General features: G+C 48.0%; 1 protein-coding gene and 1 long non-coding RNA gene across 12 annotated transcripts in view; one reads left to right on the plus strand and one right to left on the minus strand.

Moving 5' to 3' along the window:
* CUX2 (cut like homeobox 2) overlaps positions 1 to 19,126 on the plus strand; it is a 282,708-nt gene that overhangs the window by 132,013 nt on the left and 131,569 nt on the right. The window contains exon 2 of one of the 11 annotated variants that reach the window (XM_045041718.1): positions 2,809 to 2,918. The exons of the other annotated variants lie outside the window; for them this stretch is intronic. Within the exon in view, the coding sequence (XP_044897653.1) occupies positions 2,916 to 2,918 (3 nt within the window). The 5' untranslated portion in view covers positions 2,809 to 2,915. The remainder of the gene's footprint in view (positions 1 to 2,808; positions 2,919 to 19,126) is intronic. 11 annotated transcript variants of the gene reach the window in all.
* Positions 6,838 to 9,070, minus strand: LOC123381216. Its single transcript, XR_006587960.1, has 2 exons — positions 8,989 to 9,070; positions 6,838 to 8,084 (listed from the first exon to the last, which is right to left on the minus strand). It is a non-coding gene; the product is annotated as an uncharacterized LOC123381216 (long non-coding RNA).

Below are 19,126 nucleotides of genomic sequence, written 5' to 3' on the forward strand. Positions count from 1 at the left end.
TACTACCTAAGTATCTGCTGTTGCTACTACCTGGAAACGGAGCTCACAGATTCTAGGCATTTTCCTGACAGATGAAGGAGACTATCAGGCAGGGATTGGTCTTTCCATATTCCCAGCACCGGTGCAGGCCTGGTATTGAGTGGGCACTTGGTATCTGTTGAATAAGAGTTAGAACAAGACAAGGCAGTCATGGAGAGTGAAAGTGAGAGACCCGCATGGATTGCGGCAAACTCTGAGGTGTTTGTGATTAGGAGTCAAGCTATAATTGCTTCGGGGATTTATAAAACCTTGAGACACGGAGGAATGTTAGGGGACGCACAAGCAATTTAGGGATTTGAGTGTTTGGGATTTAGGCCTTAGCTACTTAAAGTGTGGTCCACCACGGACCAGTATCAGCATCACTTGAATGCCTGTTGAGAAAGGCAGGGACTCGGCCCCACACCAGACCTCTGGAATCAGAATCTGCACTTCGACAAGATCCTGGGTGATTCTCGTGTGCGTTAAAGTTTGAGAAGTGGAGAGGACAGGCAGATGCTGCGGACGTGGTCCCTGTGTCTTGAGGGGCTGCTTATGGAGGTGAGGATGTGGGGCATGTGGGCCTGTCAGCTGTTTTGTTAGGAATGCGTGCTGGCCTCTGCCCTTTGGCACAGTGGGTCACACCTGCCCAGACACACTGCTGGCCCGGTAAGTGGACTCTGACGTTGCCGCACAGTGGTTTGAGAAAACTACCACCCAGCTTCACTTCTTAAAAGTAAAATGAAAGGTTCCTTGTCCTTCACTCAAACAGTCCCTGCTTTGTAGGCTTGCTAACTTTGTGCAAACAGTAACAGCAGTCAGCGATATGTAGCTTGTGATATCATACATGTTGTGATTTCTTTTTCCTGATCCTCTTTTATCAACTTAATCCTGACGAAATGTGGATGACTTCTTAAAAATCTTCTAAAGGTGTCTGGCTGTCTGTGGTGGGGAGGTCATGGCGGGGGCCAGGTCAGGGTGGGCACGGTGGGTGTGACTGCAGGAGGATCCGCAGAACCAGAGCAGAGACACCTCACCAGGAAGTGGCCTCCAGATTGAACAGAGGTGGGCACAGGTTTGAGGGGGAGGACACACACTCACTATCACCCACCTTTACCAAAAAGTGAGTACTGTGCTAAACGAAGGTTGGGGACTGGGCCACGTGCAGAGAGCAAGCTTCGAAATCCACATGACCTGGGTCCAAATCATAGTGCTGCTGCAGCCTGCTGACTGTGTCATCTCAGGCAAGGAAGTTTGTGTCTCTGAGCCTTGCTATCCTTGTCTAGAAAATGGAGCTAAAATATCACTGACTTCATAGGGGATGTAGAGTCAGTGAATGCAGGGGTGACCAGAGCTGGCTGATAAGAACCAGCTGTTCTTCCCAGTTCTAGGTGTAGGGTGACGTCACACTGGGAGCTAGAAGTTGACCATGGTAGAAGAATTTACACACGGAAATGGTACACATCAAAACTTCTCTTTTTTTTTCCCCAGAGAACTGGTTGTTAAGCATTTACCAGCACGCTACTTGTTAAATGACAAGTTGTATTTAAATTGCTATGCGCAATGCTTGGTAGTAGTGGTTATTACTATTATTAATTATAGAACCACAGGGCGCCTCCTTGGCTCAGTTAAGCATCTGCCTTTGGCTCAGGTCACGATCTCACAGCTCATGAGTTCGAGCCCCACATGGGGCTCTGTGCTGACAGCTCAGAGCCTGAAACCTGCTTCAGATTCTGGCTCTGTATGTCTCTGTTCCTCTCCTGCTTGCACTCTCTCTCTCTCTCTCTCTCTCTCTCTCTCTCTGTCAAAAATAAACATTAAGAAATTTAATTATAGGACCCTAATATTATATAAATATTAGGGTGGTTTCATGATTGGACATTCCATGTGTTGACTCTGCATTTATTTTAACTGCTTGGAGGCCTTTTCTGCTAATCCTCTGGTCCCTAGCCCTGTCCTGGATAGCTGATATTATTAGTTAGCTGAGTTCCAGATAGATGAAATATCTTACAGCTGCCCCAAATGAAAATTTATTGAGCATGGACTAAATGCCGGGTGTTAGGAAAGCACTTTTCATATATGATCTCATTTAATCCCCCAACAACTCTGTGAGGCAGAAACTGTTATAAATCACACTGTGTAGGCACAGATGGGGCTCATAGAAATTAGGTGACTTGCCCCGGGTTGCACAGCTGCTCAGTTGAAGGTGCTGGGCTTTGAACCCACGCATTTAACTCCGGAGGCTGTGATTTCACCAGGTAGATCCTAGAGGTTAAATGTGGAGGGGGCAGGTGCTTGGGTCCTTGGGGTGTGGACCCTCCTTCTTTCTGGGAGGCTTTGGGGATGGGGGTGGGCAGGGTTGAGAAGTCCTGACTGTGTCCGCTTGGCTGATGGCAAACAGTCCGATTTTACTAGATGTGTGCAGGCCGGGTTCTGATTGGCAAGAGGATGTCTCTGTTGGAAGGGAATCTTGGCCACTTGCCTCTTGGCATCAGGCTCTTGGCTACCACGTGGGCTGCCATGCTGAAGCAGTGAGAATTATTCGGCAACCTTGCCTGGGATAGTTTACAGTGGGCCGGGGGCTCTGCCAGTCTCTCAGACAGGCTGGCAGAGAGAGCAAGAAAGTGAGCGCTGCCACAGAGAAGCCCACACTCAGCTTCTTCGCTGTTCTTCTGCCCCTGTCTGTCTCCATCTCTTGCCATCCCCCAGCCTCTCCCTCTGCCAGGACTTAAGGAGCCAGTAGTACGACAGGTGGTTTGGCAGCAAGGGAAACGACGTCTCCTGTCCCCACAGGCCTGCATTCCCTCAGCTCTACTAAAACTTGAGGCCTTTTGCTTCCATGGCTCCCAGTTTGCCTGAAGATGAAGTTCAGACTCCTTGGTTTGGCTTGAAGACTTCTCATGGTATGACCCCTGCCTCCCGGTTCTTCATCATGCCTCCACAGGAGAGACTCAACTTCTTGTTTTTTCACAGTGTCTAGCCCAGAGCTCACTCAGAACATGTGGTTGAACTTGACTTACTTTGGGATTTGCATTCCTCGCCATGACTGTGTCTTAAGGCTGATTTTTCACATGCCAAGTGCTATGCAAGCTTCTAAATATTTTCTGTTCATATCTCATTGACTCATAACAACCTCACAGGTAGGCCCTGTTTTTTCCCCCATTTTACAGAGTAGGAAACTGTGGCACTGAGAGACTTAAATTACATGACCAAGATCATCCAGCTAGGACATAGCAGTGATAGATTTGAACCCAAGTCAGTCCAGAGCTCAAGCAGGCTCCAGTGGGATTTTCCGTAAACCACTTTGTGAGAGCCTGTCACCAGTTCAGTGTAATCACCCCCATCCCCGGCGGCCTTGTCAGCACAACAGCCCGCTTTGCTGGCTCCTCACATCGCCCTAGCTCTGCTGTGTCTACACATCCTTGATGAATTAACCTTGGCAATGCCAGCCTTGCCTTGTCACACCAATAAAGTTAGTGCTTCAGAGAACTAGGTTGTGGAAGGTATAATGGACCCCTCTCTCTACCTGTCTCTTTTTTCCTGCAGATTCCAAGGTTTCTTGGATGTTTAGGAGAAGAGCCAGAATGTTCCTTATGGGAGTAGGGTGGGTGTGGAAACAGGAGAGACCCCGCATTGGTTCCTTCTAAGGGAGACCTCCTCCTTTGGGGAGACCCAAATCTCATTCCATCTGTCGAGGGTGGCCTGTGTGACTCTGCTCACCAGGGGCTTGATTGTCTCAGCATGCCCCCACATTGCTCAACAACAGGACGACATTCCTGTACCAAGGCAGAGGGGAGTCGGATTGCGTTAGCAATTCTCCATCAGACTGTGTCATATTCGGATTGTATTGTATTAGGAGTTGTTTCCACTAATGTGATGAGAAAGTTGCTAATCTGAGAAGACTCCTGCATTGTATTAGGGAAAACAAATATTAATGTGATGCGATGGGAAGTGGCTAATAAGAAACTAAGTTGCTAATATGACACGATGGATCGGTGGGAGGAATTTGGGTCGGGTGCTTGAACTTTTCTGGAATGTGTGATGGGCAGGGCCAGAGGAGGGCAAAATGGCAGGAACTTCGTGTTACAGTCACTCAGAAGTAAGGCTCCATATCTGAGCCTCTTCCTCCCCCACCACACCCAGACCCTCACCCCTGTACTGTGTTGAATAGTGTCCCCCAAAAGTTCTCATCCATGCAGAACCTGAGAATATGACCTTATTTGAAAAGAGTCTCTGCAGATATAATAAGATGAGGTCATACCGCATCAGAGTGGGCCCTGAATCCAATGACTGGTGTGTGAGGAGAGGACACATACGGAGAAGGCCCTGTGACTATGGAGGTAGAGATGGGAGCGGTGCAGCCCCAAGCCAAGCAACGCCCAGGACAGCTGACCGCCACCAGAGGCTGGAAGGAGCCAGGAAGCCTCCTCCCCAAGAGCCTTCAGAGGGAGCGCGGCCCTGCCAACAGCTGACTTTCAGACTCCCGGCCTCTAGAACTGTGAGAGAATAAATTTCTGTTGTTTTAAGGCCCCCATTGATGGTACTTTGTTATGGTGGCCTGAGGACACTAGCCCCAACCCCTTTCCCAATAACACCCTCAAAAAGGAGAGGCAGGTTCGGCAACATCCCTCTAACTTAGAGACAGCAAAGCAGCTTTGGGGGGGTTCCTCCAGCCCCAGGGCTGGCCTGGCTGCTTGACCAGACCCAGGGGCGAAGGCTTGCTATCTTTTTCTGCTTTGTTCTTTGCTTAAAGGAAAGAAGCCTCCTCGTTCGCAGGGCAGTTGGCATATGGGCTCCACAGCCTGCTTCGCGGCACGTTAATATGTGATTAAAGGGGTCTTAAAACACCCATTAGTCCCCCTCTGGTATCTAATAGCGCTTTTGGATTTAGAACAGAATATTATTTACTCATTAGCTGATAATAGATCCAGAGTACACGCCGTATATATGGGGACAATTATTAGAACGTGGGTCTGCACAGAAACCTGGTTCCGCTGCTGTGGCCGGTGGCAAGACAGCAGGGCCCAGAGGGCAGTGGGGTGAGGGGTGCAAAGTGACCCATGGGCCCTCCAAGGAAAACAGAGAGCCTGCTAGATAGAGGTTGTCTGTGTGGCTTGCTACGGACGGAAGCAAATTCCAGGTACAGACGGTGGGGGGGCACTTGAATGCCTCAGTGGAAGGGGGGGGGATTGGTGGTGGTTAGAATTTGAGGTAATCAGTTCCAAGAATTGGGGTGCCAACAATAGCAGGCCCCCACAGTGGTGAAGGATTGAACCTGAGCTTTGGGCCTAAGCCTCCCAGGATGAGATTATTAGTCACATGGCAGCCACCCCCAGAATCACAGAAGTGGGGTGACGTGCCCAGGACACACAGCTGGTAAGTGGCTGCAGTGGAAGCAAACCCAGCTCTTCTGATGACCAGACCTGGGTTCTTTCCAACACTTCTTTGTACCCGCTGCAGAAACTTCTTGGTAATTCAAAGTTTCCCTGTCTCCAATGGAAAGAGGCACTTTAACACTGTTTCCTATAATGTTTTGTTTGTTGGAAAGGCGAAAATAGTGGCAGATTGTCCCTCTACAGCGTTTGGGTCCTTGATCTACGGCCAAATGCACTAGAAAGGCTTGGGTGGAGGGAAACAGAATAGAAAGGAGTGTAAATGCCGTGGGAGTTGTTTGGGCATCTCCCAGGAAGCCAGAGGAGGCCCTGGGGAAGGATCAAGGAGTCACAAGATCAGGCCTGTGTCTGGGATCAGCAACTCTGGTGGAGGTCTGAAAATCAGTGGAGGAGGAGGGAAGAGGCAGGGAGAGGCCCGCAAGAGGTTTCACGGTAGCCCTGGTGAAGCCTCACGGGTCTGAACCAGCAGGTGGCAGTAGTATCAGAAGGAGGGAATGGATGCTGGGATACCCCCATCCATAGCGGACATCACAGGTCTCAGTGGCTGGTTTGACTTAGGGGTAAAGAAGATAGCAAAGTCAAGACAACCCCCAGTTTGATGGACAGAGTACGGTGTGTGGGAAGGAAAGTCTCAAGTTTGATAAGCCTGATTTTCAGGTCATCGGTTTGTAGTGATTCTGTGAGCGAATGCATGAACCTCTTATGATGAAAGGCACAGCATAAGCCTGCAGTACAAGCACCAAAGATAGGACTGAGAAAGCACTGAAAAACCTTGCCTTTAACTCAGACTCGCCTAGGCTTTTCTCAGACACGCCAGATGGAAAGACAAGCCGGGCTTGTATGAAAGTGGAGAGGTCTCTCTCCAGCCCAGTGCAAGCAGTTTGAGACTTTCTGCCTCCTGGTTTCCTGTGCAGGGGCAGGTAAGCCTCCACCCCTGTCCCTGTTTTTCACAGGTGGCCAGGGGGGTTTATATTGAACACATACAGGAAAGGAGCAGGGTGCCCTCTCTGGTGAGTCGTTCCATCATGTGCCCACAGAGACACTGAAGAAGTCAGAGATGTTTCCAGCAAGGTCACAACTAGAGGCCAGACATAACCTATGTGTATTGCCCGAATGAAGAATAGGGCTCCCTGATGAAAGCTTAGCAGGTCTCTCCCCACTTCCCTGGGAAGGAGCCAGAGAGAAAGCAGAGCTTGGCAAGTTTGTCCTTTGGTCCATCTTCTCTAGATGCGTGGGTCTACACCTCAGCTAGATAAATAACCAAATAAGTAAACCACTTCCCAGTGGGTGTGTGGCATATGCGTGAGTGTATGTGTGTTTGTGTCTGTATGTGTGTGTTTTAATAAAGCTCACCATGAGCCAGATATCAATTTCTGTCAGAGAGACGCAGAGCATCTGAACCAGAACTAAATAAAAATAAACATTAAACAATTATTGGAATTTAGGTTTATTTAAAAAATCAGCAGGGTTGAGGGAACAAGCCACCCATTAGCGAGGCAGAACTATCGGGCCTTTTAACAACCCGCTGGTTCTTGGCTGCCAGGGAGATTTGGGCTGTACAAGCTGTGGAAACTCCGGATCCTATTGATTAAAGATGATGCGGTAACAGGCCAATTATATCGTCGTGGCTGCTTGCAGTGCTGGCCGACGCTGGCTACCCATTTGTCTTTACAGAAACGGCTTTGTTTGGGGGGCTCTGGGAGGGCAGTTCAGTGTCCCCATCCTGAGCAAAGTATTCTTCCTCCTCTGGTCCCTGCAGTTGGTAGAGGCTCCAATGCCCGAGCTCTCCCGGATTCTTGCATTTTTCTCCTCCCTGTCCCCTCCACAGACATCCATAGTTCATAAGGAACCTGTGTCTTGTCAACCAAATCAATGCAAATAACCGGTGAGCGTTTCTCGACTTTTCAGTAATAATTGGTCTTCCCAGAACTGATAGCATTTGGAAAACGTAAGTAAGGAGAGCAGCAGCGAGCCAGATGTCCACGTTAAGAGAATATAATTGCTCTGAGTTATAGGAAAGGAAGTGATTTCCCTTCTAGCTTTAGCTCCAAGAGAGCAGAACAAACTGCCATGGAGCATCAAGAAGCTTCCAGTAAACTCAGTGCTTCATACAGACTCCGTCTCTCAGCCTGTAGATTCAGACGACTGTGGGACAGGGATCTTCCAAGCTGACAGGCAGATTTCCTGCTTGCAATTTTGTCAGTCTCTGGGTTTTTATTTGGAAGCTTTCTGCACAGTCACTGTTGGGGAAGGAGAGAGAGGTTTGCTGTTCTTCCAGGGGGTGGTCCAGTTTAGCCACTGTGCTGTTCATCCACCGGATGGGAATCTCCTCTCTGCTGGTTTGCCTTCCCCCCCTCCCCCGCCTTCTTTCTAATTTGATGGTCATTTCCAGGCACTGCTGTAATTGGTCCCTGACTCGACTGGAGTGATATTTAGAAGGTCAGACGTCAGATGGGGTTGGGGGTATTCTATGGATTGGTGGATGGCGAATAGGATTCCCAGGGTTGTTTTCTTTATGAACGTCTATCATTCTTCCGGGACGCCTTCATTTGTTCTCCATGCATTTATTTATCTGTTCATCCAACACATAGCTACTGAGCACTTGCTCTCTGCCAGGCACAATTACTTGCTGGGGCACATTGGTACCTGCCCTCATGGAGAAAGCTTCTAGTCTAGCTATGAAGAGACACAGACGTGAAACAATTAATTATTACATCATAATTGCAGTAGTGCTTCATAGAAATAAGGAGCAGGGAGTGGGGACCCATGACAGTAAGAACCTGACCTTATCTTGGGGGTGCTGGTCTTAAGGAAGTAATGCCTAAGCTGAACCTTGACATAGGGGGTAGGGCTGACCTAGGCCAGTGGTTCTCAGACTTGAGTGTGCATCAGAATCAGCCGGAGGAGGACTGGTTGAAAAGATTGCTGGGCATCACCCCCAGAGTTTTTGATTTATCAGGTCTGGAGCTGGTCTAAGAATTTACATTTCTAATAAGGTCCCAGGTGACACTGCTGCTGCTGTTGTCTAAGGACCACACTTTGGGAACCACCAAAGTAGGCAAAAGACTGGAAGGAGAGGGCGTCCAGGTAGTGGGAATTGTGGAAGCAAAGGCCATATAGTTGGCTTGGCACTTTCCAGGCCCAGAATAAGGGGCAGAATGGTAGGAGCAAAGTAAAGAGGACTGCGGAGAGATGTGCTAGAGGAAAGCATAGGGTCCTGGCCCCATAGGGCTTGCAGGCTGACCTGGAAAGTTTGGATTTTATCTGAAATTGGACGGGAAGCCTGGGCAGGTTTTAAGCAGGAAAGTGCCAGCATCCAGTTTGTATCTTGAAATCCTCTCTCTGGCTGCCAAGGCAGGAAGGGGATGGTGGAAGAGTGGCTTGCATGAAGCCAGGGAACCTCACGAAGAGGCTATGCAGGTATCCAGCTGGGAATTGGAGGTCGCTAGACCCGCTGGTGTCACTGGGCATGGAAAGCATGGACATGTCTGAGAGTGTTTGAGTCCAGGCATCCCCTTCCTGGAAAGCCTTCCTGATCAGTTTGAATCCACCCATCAATCCCTGAAACCTGATTTCTTACCTGAAGAAGTCATATGTTGACACTGACCTTATCAGTGCCTTGAGGGCAGGTCTGTGTGTGTCATATCTGCTCACACACTGAGGCATGGTTGGATAACAACAAATACCTTATCATAATTGGTAGGTCATGAACATTTGTTTACCAGCTAGGGTCACATCTGTTACCTCATTGGATTTTCCAAATACCCTGAGCAAAAGGTGGAATTGAACCCATTTTTCAAATGAGGCAAATTGAGGTTCAGAAAGGACAGGAGATGCTCCCAAGCTCACCCAGCTGAACTGAAAGAAAGGCAAGATTCTCACTCAGGCCCAGAGTGCCCTCTGGTGAACAGACTAAAGGAGCCATGACACCTCAACCTTTAGACAGTCACCAAATTTCCCTTAGTAAGTATCAAGGGCCTTACTCAAGGTGACAGGGCCAGTCCACCAGAAATATTAAATAGGTATAGAAGAAATTGGCATTTTTTTTGGAAATAAAAAATGGTCAAATAGCAGTTTCCTATAGTTCAACCTAAAACAAAGCATGCAGGGGAAATGTTGCATTTCTAGAAAATTCTGCTGCAGCATGAAGGATAGGAGTTGCAACGTAGTCTAAATTGTCTCTGAAAGCAGCTTCCCACACACACGGAAGCTGATGAGGGGGCCGTACAGGGATGCAGCATCTTAGAATCAGTCTATAATGCAATCAATTTTGTATATCCCTGGTGAAACAGCAACATTTATTTAACGTCTTTTATAGAGCAGCTGAGTTTTATCACAAATCACATTCCATTTCTATTCAGCTGGGACTCCTTGAAGGCTAAAATGCACTTACTTTTCTCGGAGGAAATTTACCAATTCCTCAATAAAGACCCATTTGCCTCTGTATGTAAAATTGACACATTTATTGAATATTAAACATTTAAGGTTTTTTACCCAGCTCCCCCACCCCCTCACCCGCACCTTTTTCCACTTTTCCACAAAGCTTCCCGGTCATTAGGGAGTTCCTCAAAGTGGCAAGAAATGGGTATTTTCGTGCAGAAATGGCTGACATTTAAATTTGGGTCATTCTTATCAGTGGGAAATGGTCAAGTTATGTCATAAATGTATAGGGCGACATCCAGTGCCTCGGAGCAGCCCCTTTAAGCCCTGTGCTTTTCCCCGTCATTGTGGCTGGCGTGGTAGTCTTGGTCACGCAGCAGTACTGTGTTGAGTTTGCGACAAAAGTTTTTTTGTCCATACTTGTAACGTTTGCAGAAGGCAGGGGCAGCCTCCCTGACAATAAATTGTGCTAATTAGCATGAGGGCCTATTAATAAAGCGAGTTTTCTTTCATCCATGTTCCTGAATGGTCGGGGACATCAATTAAAGTGTGTGCTTGGGACAATGTCTTTTCACTGCCGGTTGCAGTGTTTTTGTTTAAAAAAATAAGCAGGGGGCTGGGCCATTTAGGGAACTTGTTTTTGTGTCCTTAACATGGGAGAGGGCTGAACTGTTGAACTTAGGTCTCAAATGCTGGGTCCAGATTTTCTGACTGATTCTAAATCAAGGCAGTGATAAGTCGGGTGGGTCCTTGGCCCTGGGGTTGGGGCTGTGCTTTCAGAGTGAAAGGAGAATTGTTGTATTTGAGGAGTATCTTCCAAATGAGGTTTAAAACCCGCCAGACACAGGTTTTGAACTGGTAACTTGCCCTCTTACCAGCTTTGTGAGCTCAGACAGGTGATTTACCTCTTTCCACCTCAGGCAGCGTTAAATGAGATAATCCATGGAAGGTTCCAGAAGGAACCTCAAACTTCATTGCTGTCCTGGGAACTTTATCCGGTGTCAGGTTTGTATGGAAAAAGAAAGGTCATTGCATCCAGCTCCCTGTTCTAGGCTTGATTTCCCTTCCACAGAGCCCAGCAGTTAACCATTTACGCGGGGAATCCTTTAAGGACTGGGAACTCACTTATCGCTATCAGGGCTGTCTTCCTTACGGTGACCTGAAACCTGCTTGTGTGTAACTTCCTCTGCCCATAGGGGTCTGAGCTCCTCTCCTGTTTTTCAAATATGTAAAGGTGCCCCTTCTCTGAGTCTTCTGTTCTCCAGGGTAAATTTCCCCCCAGCTCTGGGTGTCTCAACCTCACACACGACCGGCATTTTGGACCATATAATTCCTTGTTATGGGCTGTTCTTTGCATTGTTAGATGGTTAGCAACACCACTGGCCTCTACCAGCTAGATGCCAGCAGTAGCACCCTCCAGTGTGATGACAGTGCAGAAGTATCTCTAGACCTCGCCAGATGTGCCCTGGAGGCCAAAATCACCCCCCCACCCCCACACACACACAAACACATTAAGAAGCATTGTTCTAGAGTTTCTGGTCCTCCCCATCCTGGATGCCTGCTAAAGGCATGACACCTCACCTAGGAGGCTTTCACATCCTCACGTTTGAATCCCCTCTGGCATGTCAGCATTCCTGTGGTTTCTGCCTCTGAAATGTTTTTGGTGCCGCTGGGAGCAGAGCCCACTTTTGCCTGGCACAAGCTGAAGCTGAAAACCCAAAAGCAAACAGGAGAAACCAAAATAAAATCACGCTTTTTTTTTTTTTTTTTTTTTTTTTTTGTCTGCAGCTGTCTCTGCAAAAGGCACATACCACCAGGACTGGAGGGTGACTGGGCCTTCCTTGTTAGAACCTCTCTTTTGAGAACAGGAATGATAAGGTCTGAATGTATCCCATAACTTTGATCTGAACGGGCAGAGCCACCTTTTCAGAACAGAAGGTCAGTGAAGGTTTCTCACTGCAGCTGGTTCCAGGTCTGGGTTAGCATTCTGGCTTTGCCACTGACTGACTACACCTTGGAACCTCAGTTTCCTCATCTGTATAATGGGTATAAAAGCAACACTGTCTCAAAGGGTTGTTGCCACGATTCAAAGAATTGATTCATGTGAAGTGTCCAGTGAATAGTAATCAACCAGTAAATAAGAGCTATTATTTTGTGTTATTGCTGTTGTTTGCAAATAAGAAACACACATCCAAGGAATGAGAATAATTCACTTAAAGTCAACTGGCAGGTCAGTGTGAAAACATTGGGTTGAGCGTCTTTTTTCTGAAAACTCTACGGTTTTTTGCAAAGTCTGTCTGTGCATACGAGGAGATTCGAAGATGATCCATTTTATGTGATTCTCACCCCATTAACAGCCCGCGGTTTTGCCAGAATATCCTCTTTTCACTTTCATTTTAAAAACCAGCCAGTGTAATAAATCTTGCCCCGAAATCTCAGCAGCACATCTTGGCTGGAGTGTATGATAAATCTAATATACTGTGGCCTCTCTGTATGAGATACCCCTTCACAAATCTGTATTTTTGGCGGACAGCCCCATGGTCTGGCAGGATTATGATTTGCTCTTGGTTTGACAAGTCCAGCCCTCTGACTGGGTCATCTTTGTTTCACAACTTCCATGGCTCCAGTGTGGACCCATGACCCCATCTCCTCTCTGTAACCTTTCCTTCCTTCCTTCCTTCCTTCCTTCCTTCCTTCCTTCCTTCCTTCCTTCCTCTCCCTCTCTTGCTCTCCTTCTCTCTCTTTCCTACAAAACCACAGATTTAGCTACCCACCCCTGTCCCCACGTTTCAAACAGGGAACATACTTAGAACTGGATCTGAATTTGAAGACTACACATCTGGAAAGGGAAAAGGACACTGGAAATTCAACATGTACCTGGATTCTTTTCATGGGGGAGTTGGAGCACCCCATGGTTCTGCCACATGGTTCTGCCACATGTGGACCATGTTGCCTTGAGGGACACTGAAAAGGCAGGGGTCCCTACTTTGATCATTCAACATTTCTTAAGTGCCTACTCTGTGGCCGGGTATACAAAGGTGAATAGAGTTGGGTACAATGGGAGAAGTAGACGTTTATGATATGGTTACCTTGTAACAAAGTCAAATTATTTATGCCTGTGCTGAGGGTTCTGACTGGGAAATGCAGGGGCTCTGGAGCCCCAGCAGAACATTCCTGAAGAAGTAGCATCTTGGAAATGGTGGGCATTTACCAGGCTCAGGAAAGAGCTCAGGCTCTGAGGCAGGGAAGGACACGAGGAGATCAGTGGTCACTGCAGGGAGACTGAGAGGGAAGCTGGGCAAAGCCTGTGCAGGAAGTTTCTCTGACTGCCTAGTAATAGTGGAACCTGGGAGCCTTGTGAGGATCTGTGAACTCCCCTCGTCTCCTCCCCTCCTGGCAAGGCCCCCTGGGAGGCCAGGAAATAGCCCTGAAAGGCTTCAAGGACTGTGGAATGTATGTTAGTCCTAGCTCCACCCCTACTGATCTGCTTAAATCACTTTCTGTCTCTGAGCCTCAGTTTCCTCATCTATAAAATGGTAGTAATAACAATAAGCCCTCCTCCCTGGACAGGTGTTACAAAGATAAATCAAGAGAATGCATATAAGGTGCACAGATCAGAGATCAGTTTCTGGCATTAAATAAGTACCCAAGAGGGGTGCCTGGGTGGCTCAGTCAGTTAAGCATCCAACCGACCGTTGATTTCAGCTTAGGTCATGATCTCACTGTTTGTGGTTTTAAGCCCCGCATCAGGCTCTGTGCTGACAGTATGGAGCCTCTTGGGATCCTCTCTCTCTCTCTCTACCCCTCCCCTACTCTCTAAAATAAAATAAAATAAAATAAAATAAAATAAAATAGGACCCAAGAAATGTTAACGATTAATTCTGTTTACTAGCATTGTGACTTGGGAAGACTAAGTTTATCTCTTTGGGTCTCAGTTTCCTAATCTGCAAAATGGGGATGATAATTATACAACTAGAATAAATGAGTTTGAACAGTGACTGGCGTAGAATTTGGGCTAATAGCATTGGCTGTTACCACTGCTAGTATTACTGTTGTTGTTGTTGTTGTTGTTGTTCTTGTTGTTGTTACTATTCTATTTCTTGTAGCTTCACATATCATGTGGTTGATCTTCAGGGGGCCCGTGGTTTTTATCCTCGTTCTGAATGCCACCATGTTAGACATGTCTCCCCAACTGTTCCCCTCCACCATGTGCTCCACCTTCCAGACCCTCTCATGTGCCCCACTGCATCCCACACAGAATTCCAGCCCCACAGCCTGCCACCCACTGGCCCAGCTGTCTCATGACCCTCTTGAGTCAGTGTTCTCCCTCCTCTTGGACACTGAGCTCATCCAAATGAGAAGGATCCTAAGGGACCCTTATGATCACTCATTGAAGAGGACCTTTTCTGCACCACAGCAGACCCCGGAGATGGGTATCATCAGCCCCACTTGGCAGGTGGGGAAACTGCGGCACAGAGGGGAACCATCATGCTCTCAGTCTTTCTGGTACTTGCAGGCTGCTCGCCACTGCAGAAGCATGCGCTCCCCTCCTTTCCCCTCCTCTGCTTTCACGGAGGCCAAAATGCCGTCTTCTAATACATCTCTCCTCGGGCTCATGACAAGAACAGATCTTTTTAAAGAGATAGAAACAAATTTTGCAGATCCTTGAGAGTTGATTCTCTCATCCCTGGAGTCTGCAGACCTCTGCCAAAGAAGCCTTGACATGTGGCATTCAAATCTGGGCCATGAGATGATCTTCCAGCTGCCAGCTATCTCTGAAGAAGAGAATCTGGGCCTTCACCACAGGCGAAGTTATAATTTCTTTGGATTAGTGTCAACATGGAAGAGCAAAAGGAATAGTCCAAGGGACCCCAGTTTGAAAAAATGCTGCATTTGGCTGGCATATTCCAGAACTTTCTTCATCTCTGTCTTGCAGGATCCAGAACAAAGGTCTGGTGGAACGGAGGCCTCCCAGGCCTCCCCTTTCTTGGACCTCTCAGCCCTTACATGGCTGGGTTCTGGGGAAAACAGTCCTCACCCAGCCTTCCTGGGCACTGGGGCCACCTCGTCTCCTTGAAGTGAGAAGGCCAGTGGGCGAGGCTCTTCCGTGTTATTGAGGGAAGAAATACAGCCCAGAACCCTTTCTGTAAAAGTAACCTCCCGGCTCCTCCTTTATGGGTGAGGCAAAGTGCTTAAAATGCTTAGGGGGAATAAACAGCTTTTAATGAAGTTACATTGCCACATAATGGGCATCATAAAATTGCCTTCATACTGCAGGGTCCCAGGATGGCATTTATTATCGACTGTGCCGGAACAGCCTTTGCAGAGCTCCGGTAGCTGCAGAGAGAAGACTGCAAAAGTCTCCTTAAATTACCTGATTGAAATAACCGGCGGAATATTCCGTGGGGCCGCCGCGTGCCAGGGAAGCCGCCTTTGGGGTGGTCTGTCAGAGGCGGTTTGCGCATTCTGAAGAACACAGGAGTTTCATTGCAGCAAAACAGATGTTCATCTTGTTTCTCCATCGGCTGTTTGATGAGAAATTTATTGCTCTTCCGCTGGGCAGGAGCCCCTCTCGGCTGTGGAGTCTATTAGGCAAGCCAGCAGCTGGCGGGAAGCCAAGGTGAGGCTGTTTTGATGAAACCCATGAAAAGCCTTGGCTTGGAGGCGCCGGTAATAATGCACTGGCTAGACTCTCCTGATTGGGCCATTGATTGGCCTGATTTGATTTATTGATCAATACCCTCAAATTTGGCGTCTGAGAAGCTGCACTAATCTTTAACTGTTGTGAACATCTCTACCTGCTGGAGAATTAGACCCTGATAAGGAATGTATGAAAGGAATCGGGGCTTATCTTAATCACACACCGGGCCCCAGCACTGCCCGCGCCGGCAAGGGCCCCAGTGCACCGCGCCCCATCGCCAGGCAGGCTGGCGCAGATCTATAAATTGATGGAATTCAAAGCCTCCAGCATCGATTACCGTTATAACAAACAGTGGTGCACAGAATGTCTGATTATTTTTAGACAAAGATTCTGTTCTCTCAGCAGCAATTTTGCTGAGGCTGTCACTGTGTCAGATGTCTACTGTTGATTGCAATTAGATGCAATACAAAAAAAAATTAAACTATCTGTATCCTTAGTCTTATTTCCAGTTATTAAATCTCTCTCTTTGTTTGCCGTTTCCTCATGATATCTACAGCTGGATGAAATATTTGGTTGGCAGGAGAAATCCTTGTAATTCAGCGGGGGTGCAGTGGCCCGCCGGCTCATTGGATTATCTCTGATGGGGTGCACATAATCTCAGGGGGAGGGAAGTTGAGTGTGTGTGTGTGTGTGTGTGTGTGTCGGGTGTTATATCTGTTTAAAAGTGTGCAGTGTGAAGGCTTGATGCACAAAAAACGTTTCAGGGCAGGATGGGGTATAAAAAGCAATCTCCAAGCCTCTCCAGAATGCCTGTATTTTTAGTTCTCCTTGTTTCATTCCACATCAGGCAGGTCCTAACCAGGGATGCATCCCCATTGATGAGTGGGGAGGGAGGGAAGGTTATCCAAGCAACCGAGCTCAAAGGTTGGCGCCACTTGAAATAATTAATTCCTCCAAACAGAGACCGCACTTGGGACCCCTTCCGCACTCAATCATACCTGAAGAGCAGGCTCCAGGTAATTGTGGGTATGAACAAATTAGGCATTCCCTTTTACATGCAGCGCAGCGGCCAGCATCCTGGCGTTGGGCACGTGCATCCATCATCTTGGCGCTCTCCAGTTGATCTCTCATCTCAGAGCCATTAGCCCCAGCGTCCTTGATGGTGGAACAGCTGTAAACCTGAGACCATCGTGGGGTGGCCGAGTCTGACGATTCGTTATTTGATGGGATGGGGAAAAAGGCTCAGGCGCCAGTGCCAAGGCCTCCCAGTTCCCTGAAGCCAGCTCTGCTTGGAATTGGCAGCTGCCAGCTACTTTTAGAAAGTTCATAGTGGAGGATGGCCTAAGCTCCCCAAGGGCAGGGCAGAGGTCGGTAATAGGCAGAATAACACCTGCCCCAGATCCTATGCCAAGCACTTCCTTCTAGATGCACCTTTCTCCTTCAAGCTGCCCGATTACCTTAGGAAGTTGGTAATAACTATACCTGTTAATAAATGCAGAAACTGAGGCTCCCAGGCAGTGAGTGGCTTCCCCAAGATTACAGAGCTAAGAAGTGGCGAGGCTGAAAGTCAAGTTCAGGTTGGTTTCTGGAGTCTTGGCTCTCAGCCTCAGTGGAGAATACTCAATAAATATGTGTTGAATGAATGAATGAATGAATGAATGAATGAATGAATGAATTATGCATGTACCTCCAGTGGGGACTCCACTGGGCACTTGGATAGCCAAGGATGGCAGGCCATCTTTCCAGGGGAGAAAGAAGAAACCAGAACTATAGAAATTTCAATGATCTCCATGGGGAGACCTGGTGTTTGGGCTTCCAGGACTCCTGGGAACAGCTTCTGCTTTATCCTTATGGGCACAGAGTTGTGCCCAGGCTCCAATTCCTTCAGTTAGAGGAACAAGTTTGAGGTCACCAGGAAGCTTCCATGCAAAGAAATCTCAGGGCTGAGAGGTCCATCAGTAGGAAGGGGCAATAATGGGGTCTCGGAGGCAGGGAGAGCTCATTGATCACCTGGCTGGGAGCCAGTCAACCTCTGACCAGGATAACACACTGGTTAAGAGCTTGAACCCTGAAGTCAGGTAGACCTTGGTTCAAAGCCCAGCATCATCACATTCTTAGCTCTGTGTGACCTTGGGCAAGCAATTGAACCTCTCTGGGCTGCACTTCCCCAATCCTCAAATAGGGCTGATAATAAGACCTCGCTATCCAGGTGACTGTGAGGATGAAGTGAGGTAATACATGTCAGCCCAGACAGTGTGCCTGGCACATGCTGTTTGATGGCGATGACCATCAGTCTAAGGCACTCAGAAACACCCAGCAGCCACCATGGACATTTGTGACCAACAAGCTCATTTGGCTCAAGAAGAATTCCAGGCCAAGGAAAGAGGTGTCTAGTAACTTCTTTTAAATTCACAGAGCAAGTCCTTGGCACATTCAGCATCTTCCTTGTCACCTATTCACCCTCTTCTGGACATATTCCCATTGTGCATGCCCCTCCCCTTTTTCCCTTTCACATCCCTGCTGCCCCGACACTCTGATAAAAGTGTGCCTAGTAGTCTCGGCATAGTTGTGGGGACAGGCAGTCCCTCATGTGGTTGGTGGGAGAGACAATCAATGCGGTGCCTTTGGAGGGCGGGCTGGCAGCCTCTATCACATTTACAAATGTGTCTGCCCTGTGACCTGGCCCTTCTCTATCTGAGAAATTACCCTCTGACATAACCCACACAGGGGCACCAAGATGAATGTCTTCATACATTGGTGCAGTGTGGCATGGGTAGTAATAGCTAGAGCCCAGAAATAACCTAAGTGTCCATGAGTGAGGGACCAGCTGCATAAAATAAGGCACCTCCACACAGAGTACTCTGTGGCTGTAAAAACGAAGCCAGATGCTCTTTACGTACCGATGAAAGGAGCAGGCAAGATAAATTCAGTGAAAATGGCAAGTTGCAGAACATGGTACGTAGCATGCTGTATCTGAGGAAAACAAAAGAAGAGAAAGGTTATTCTTCCTTGTGTGCTTGAATATGAATAGACTATCTTTGAAAGGACACAGAATGATGGTGGGCACCTCTGATAGAACAGATAGAACACTGTTGAATATTAAACCTTTCTGTGCTGTTGCAGGTTTTATCATATGCAAAGATTACTTTAGCAGGGTGAAAATTTCCCTGCTTAAAGAAATTAGTATAATGGAAGAACCTAGATTCTTAGAATCAGACTTAGGAGGAAATACCGGCTCTGTTACTTACTGGCTGCTGACTTTAGATAAGCAATAGCAACCCTCTATGCCTCAGTTTTCTTGTCTGTAAAATGGTGACAGTGTGAGGTGATGACAGGTGGAGGTGAGATTGTGCACGTAAACCGATAAGCTGGTCTGTGCCGTCCACAGATATTAGCGGGTATTGTTACAGCCGTGAGGCTGAAAGGAGGCAATGTTGATGGCAGTGCTGGGCACAGAGCTCTCTGTGGCAGCACCAGCCCCGGTCTCCTGGGCCAGGTGCTGAGGATGGAGGCGGCTCCCTGTGCCCCTCAGGGGACACCCCCCGACACACACACACACACATACTGAGTGAAGTCCCTGAACCCATTCACCTGGAAGGCTTGGTAGCAGAATCCTCTTCAGAGGCCCAGCTCCTGATGCTCACAGCTCCTGTAATGAGGCCTGATCACCAGCTCAGCCCAGAGAGGAGGGGGACAA

Source organism: Felis catus, chromosome D3, assembly GCF_018350175.1.
Source record: "Felis catus isolate Fca126 chromosome D3, F.catus_Fca126_mat1.0, whole genome shotgun sequence".
NCBI classification, from domain to species: domain Eukaryota; kingdom Metazoa; phylum Chordata; class Mammalia; order Carnivora; family Felidae; genus Felis; species Felis catus.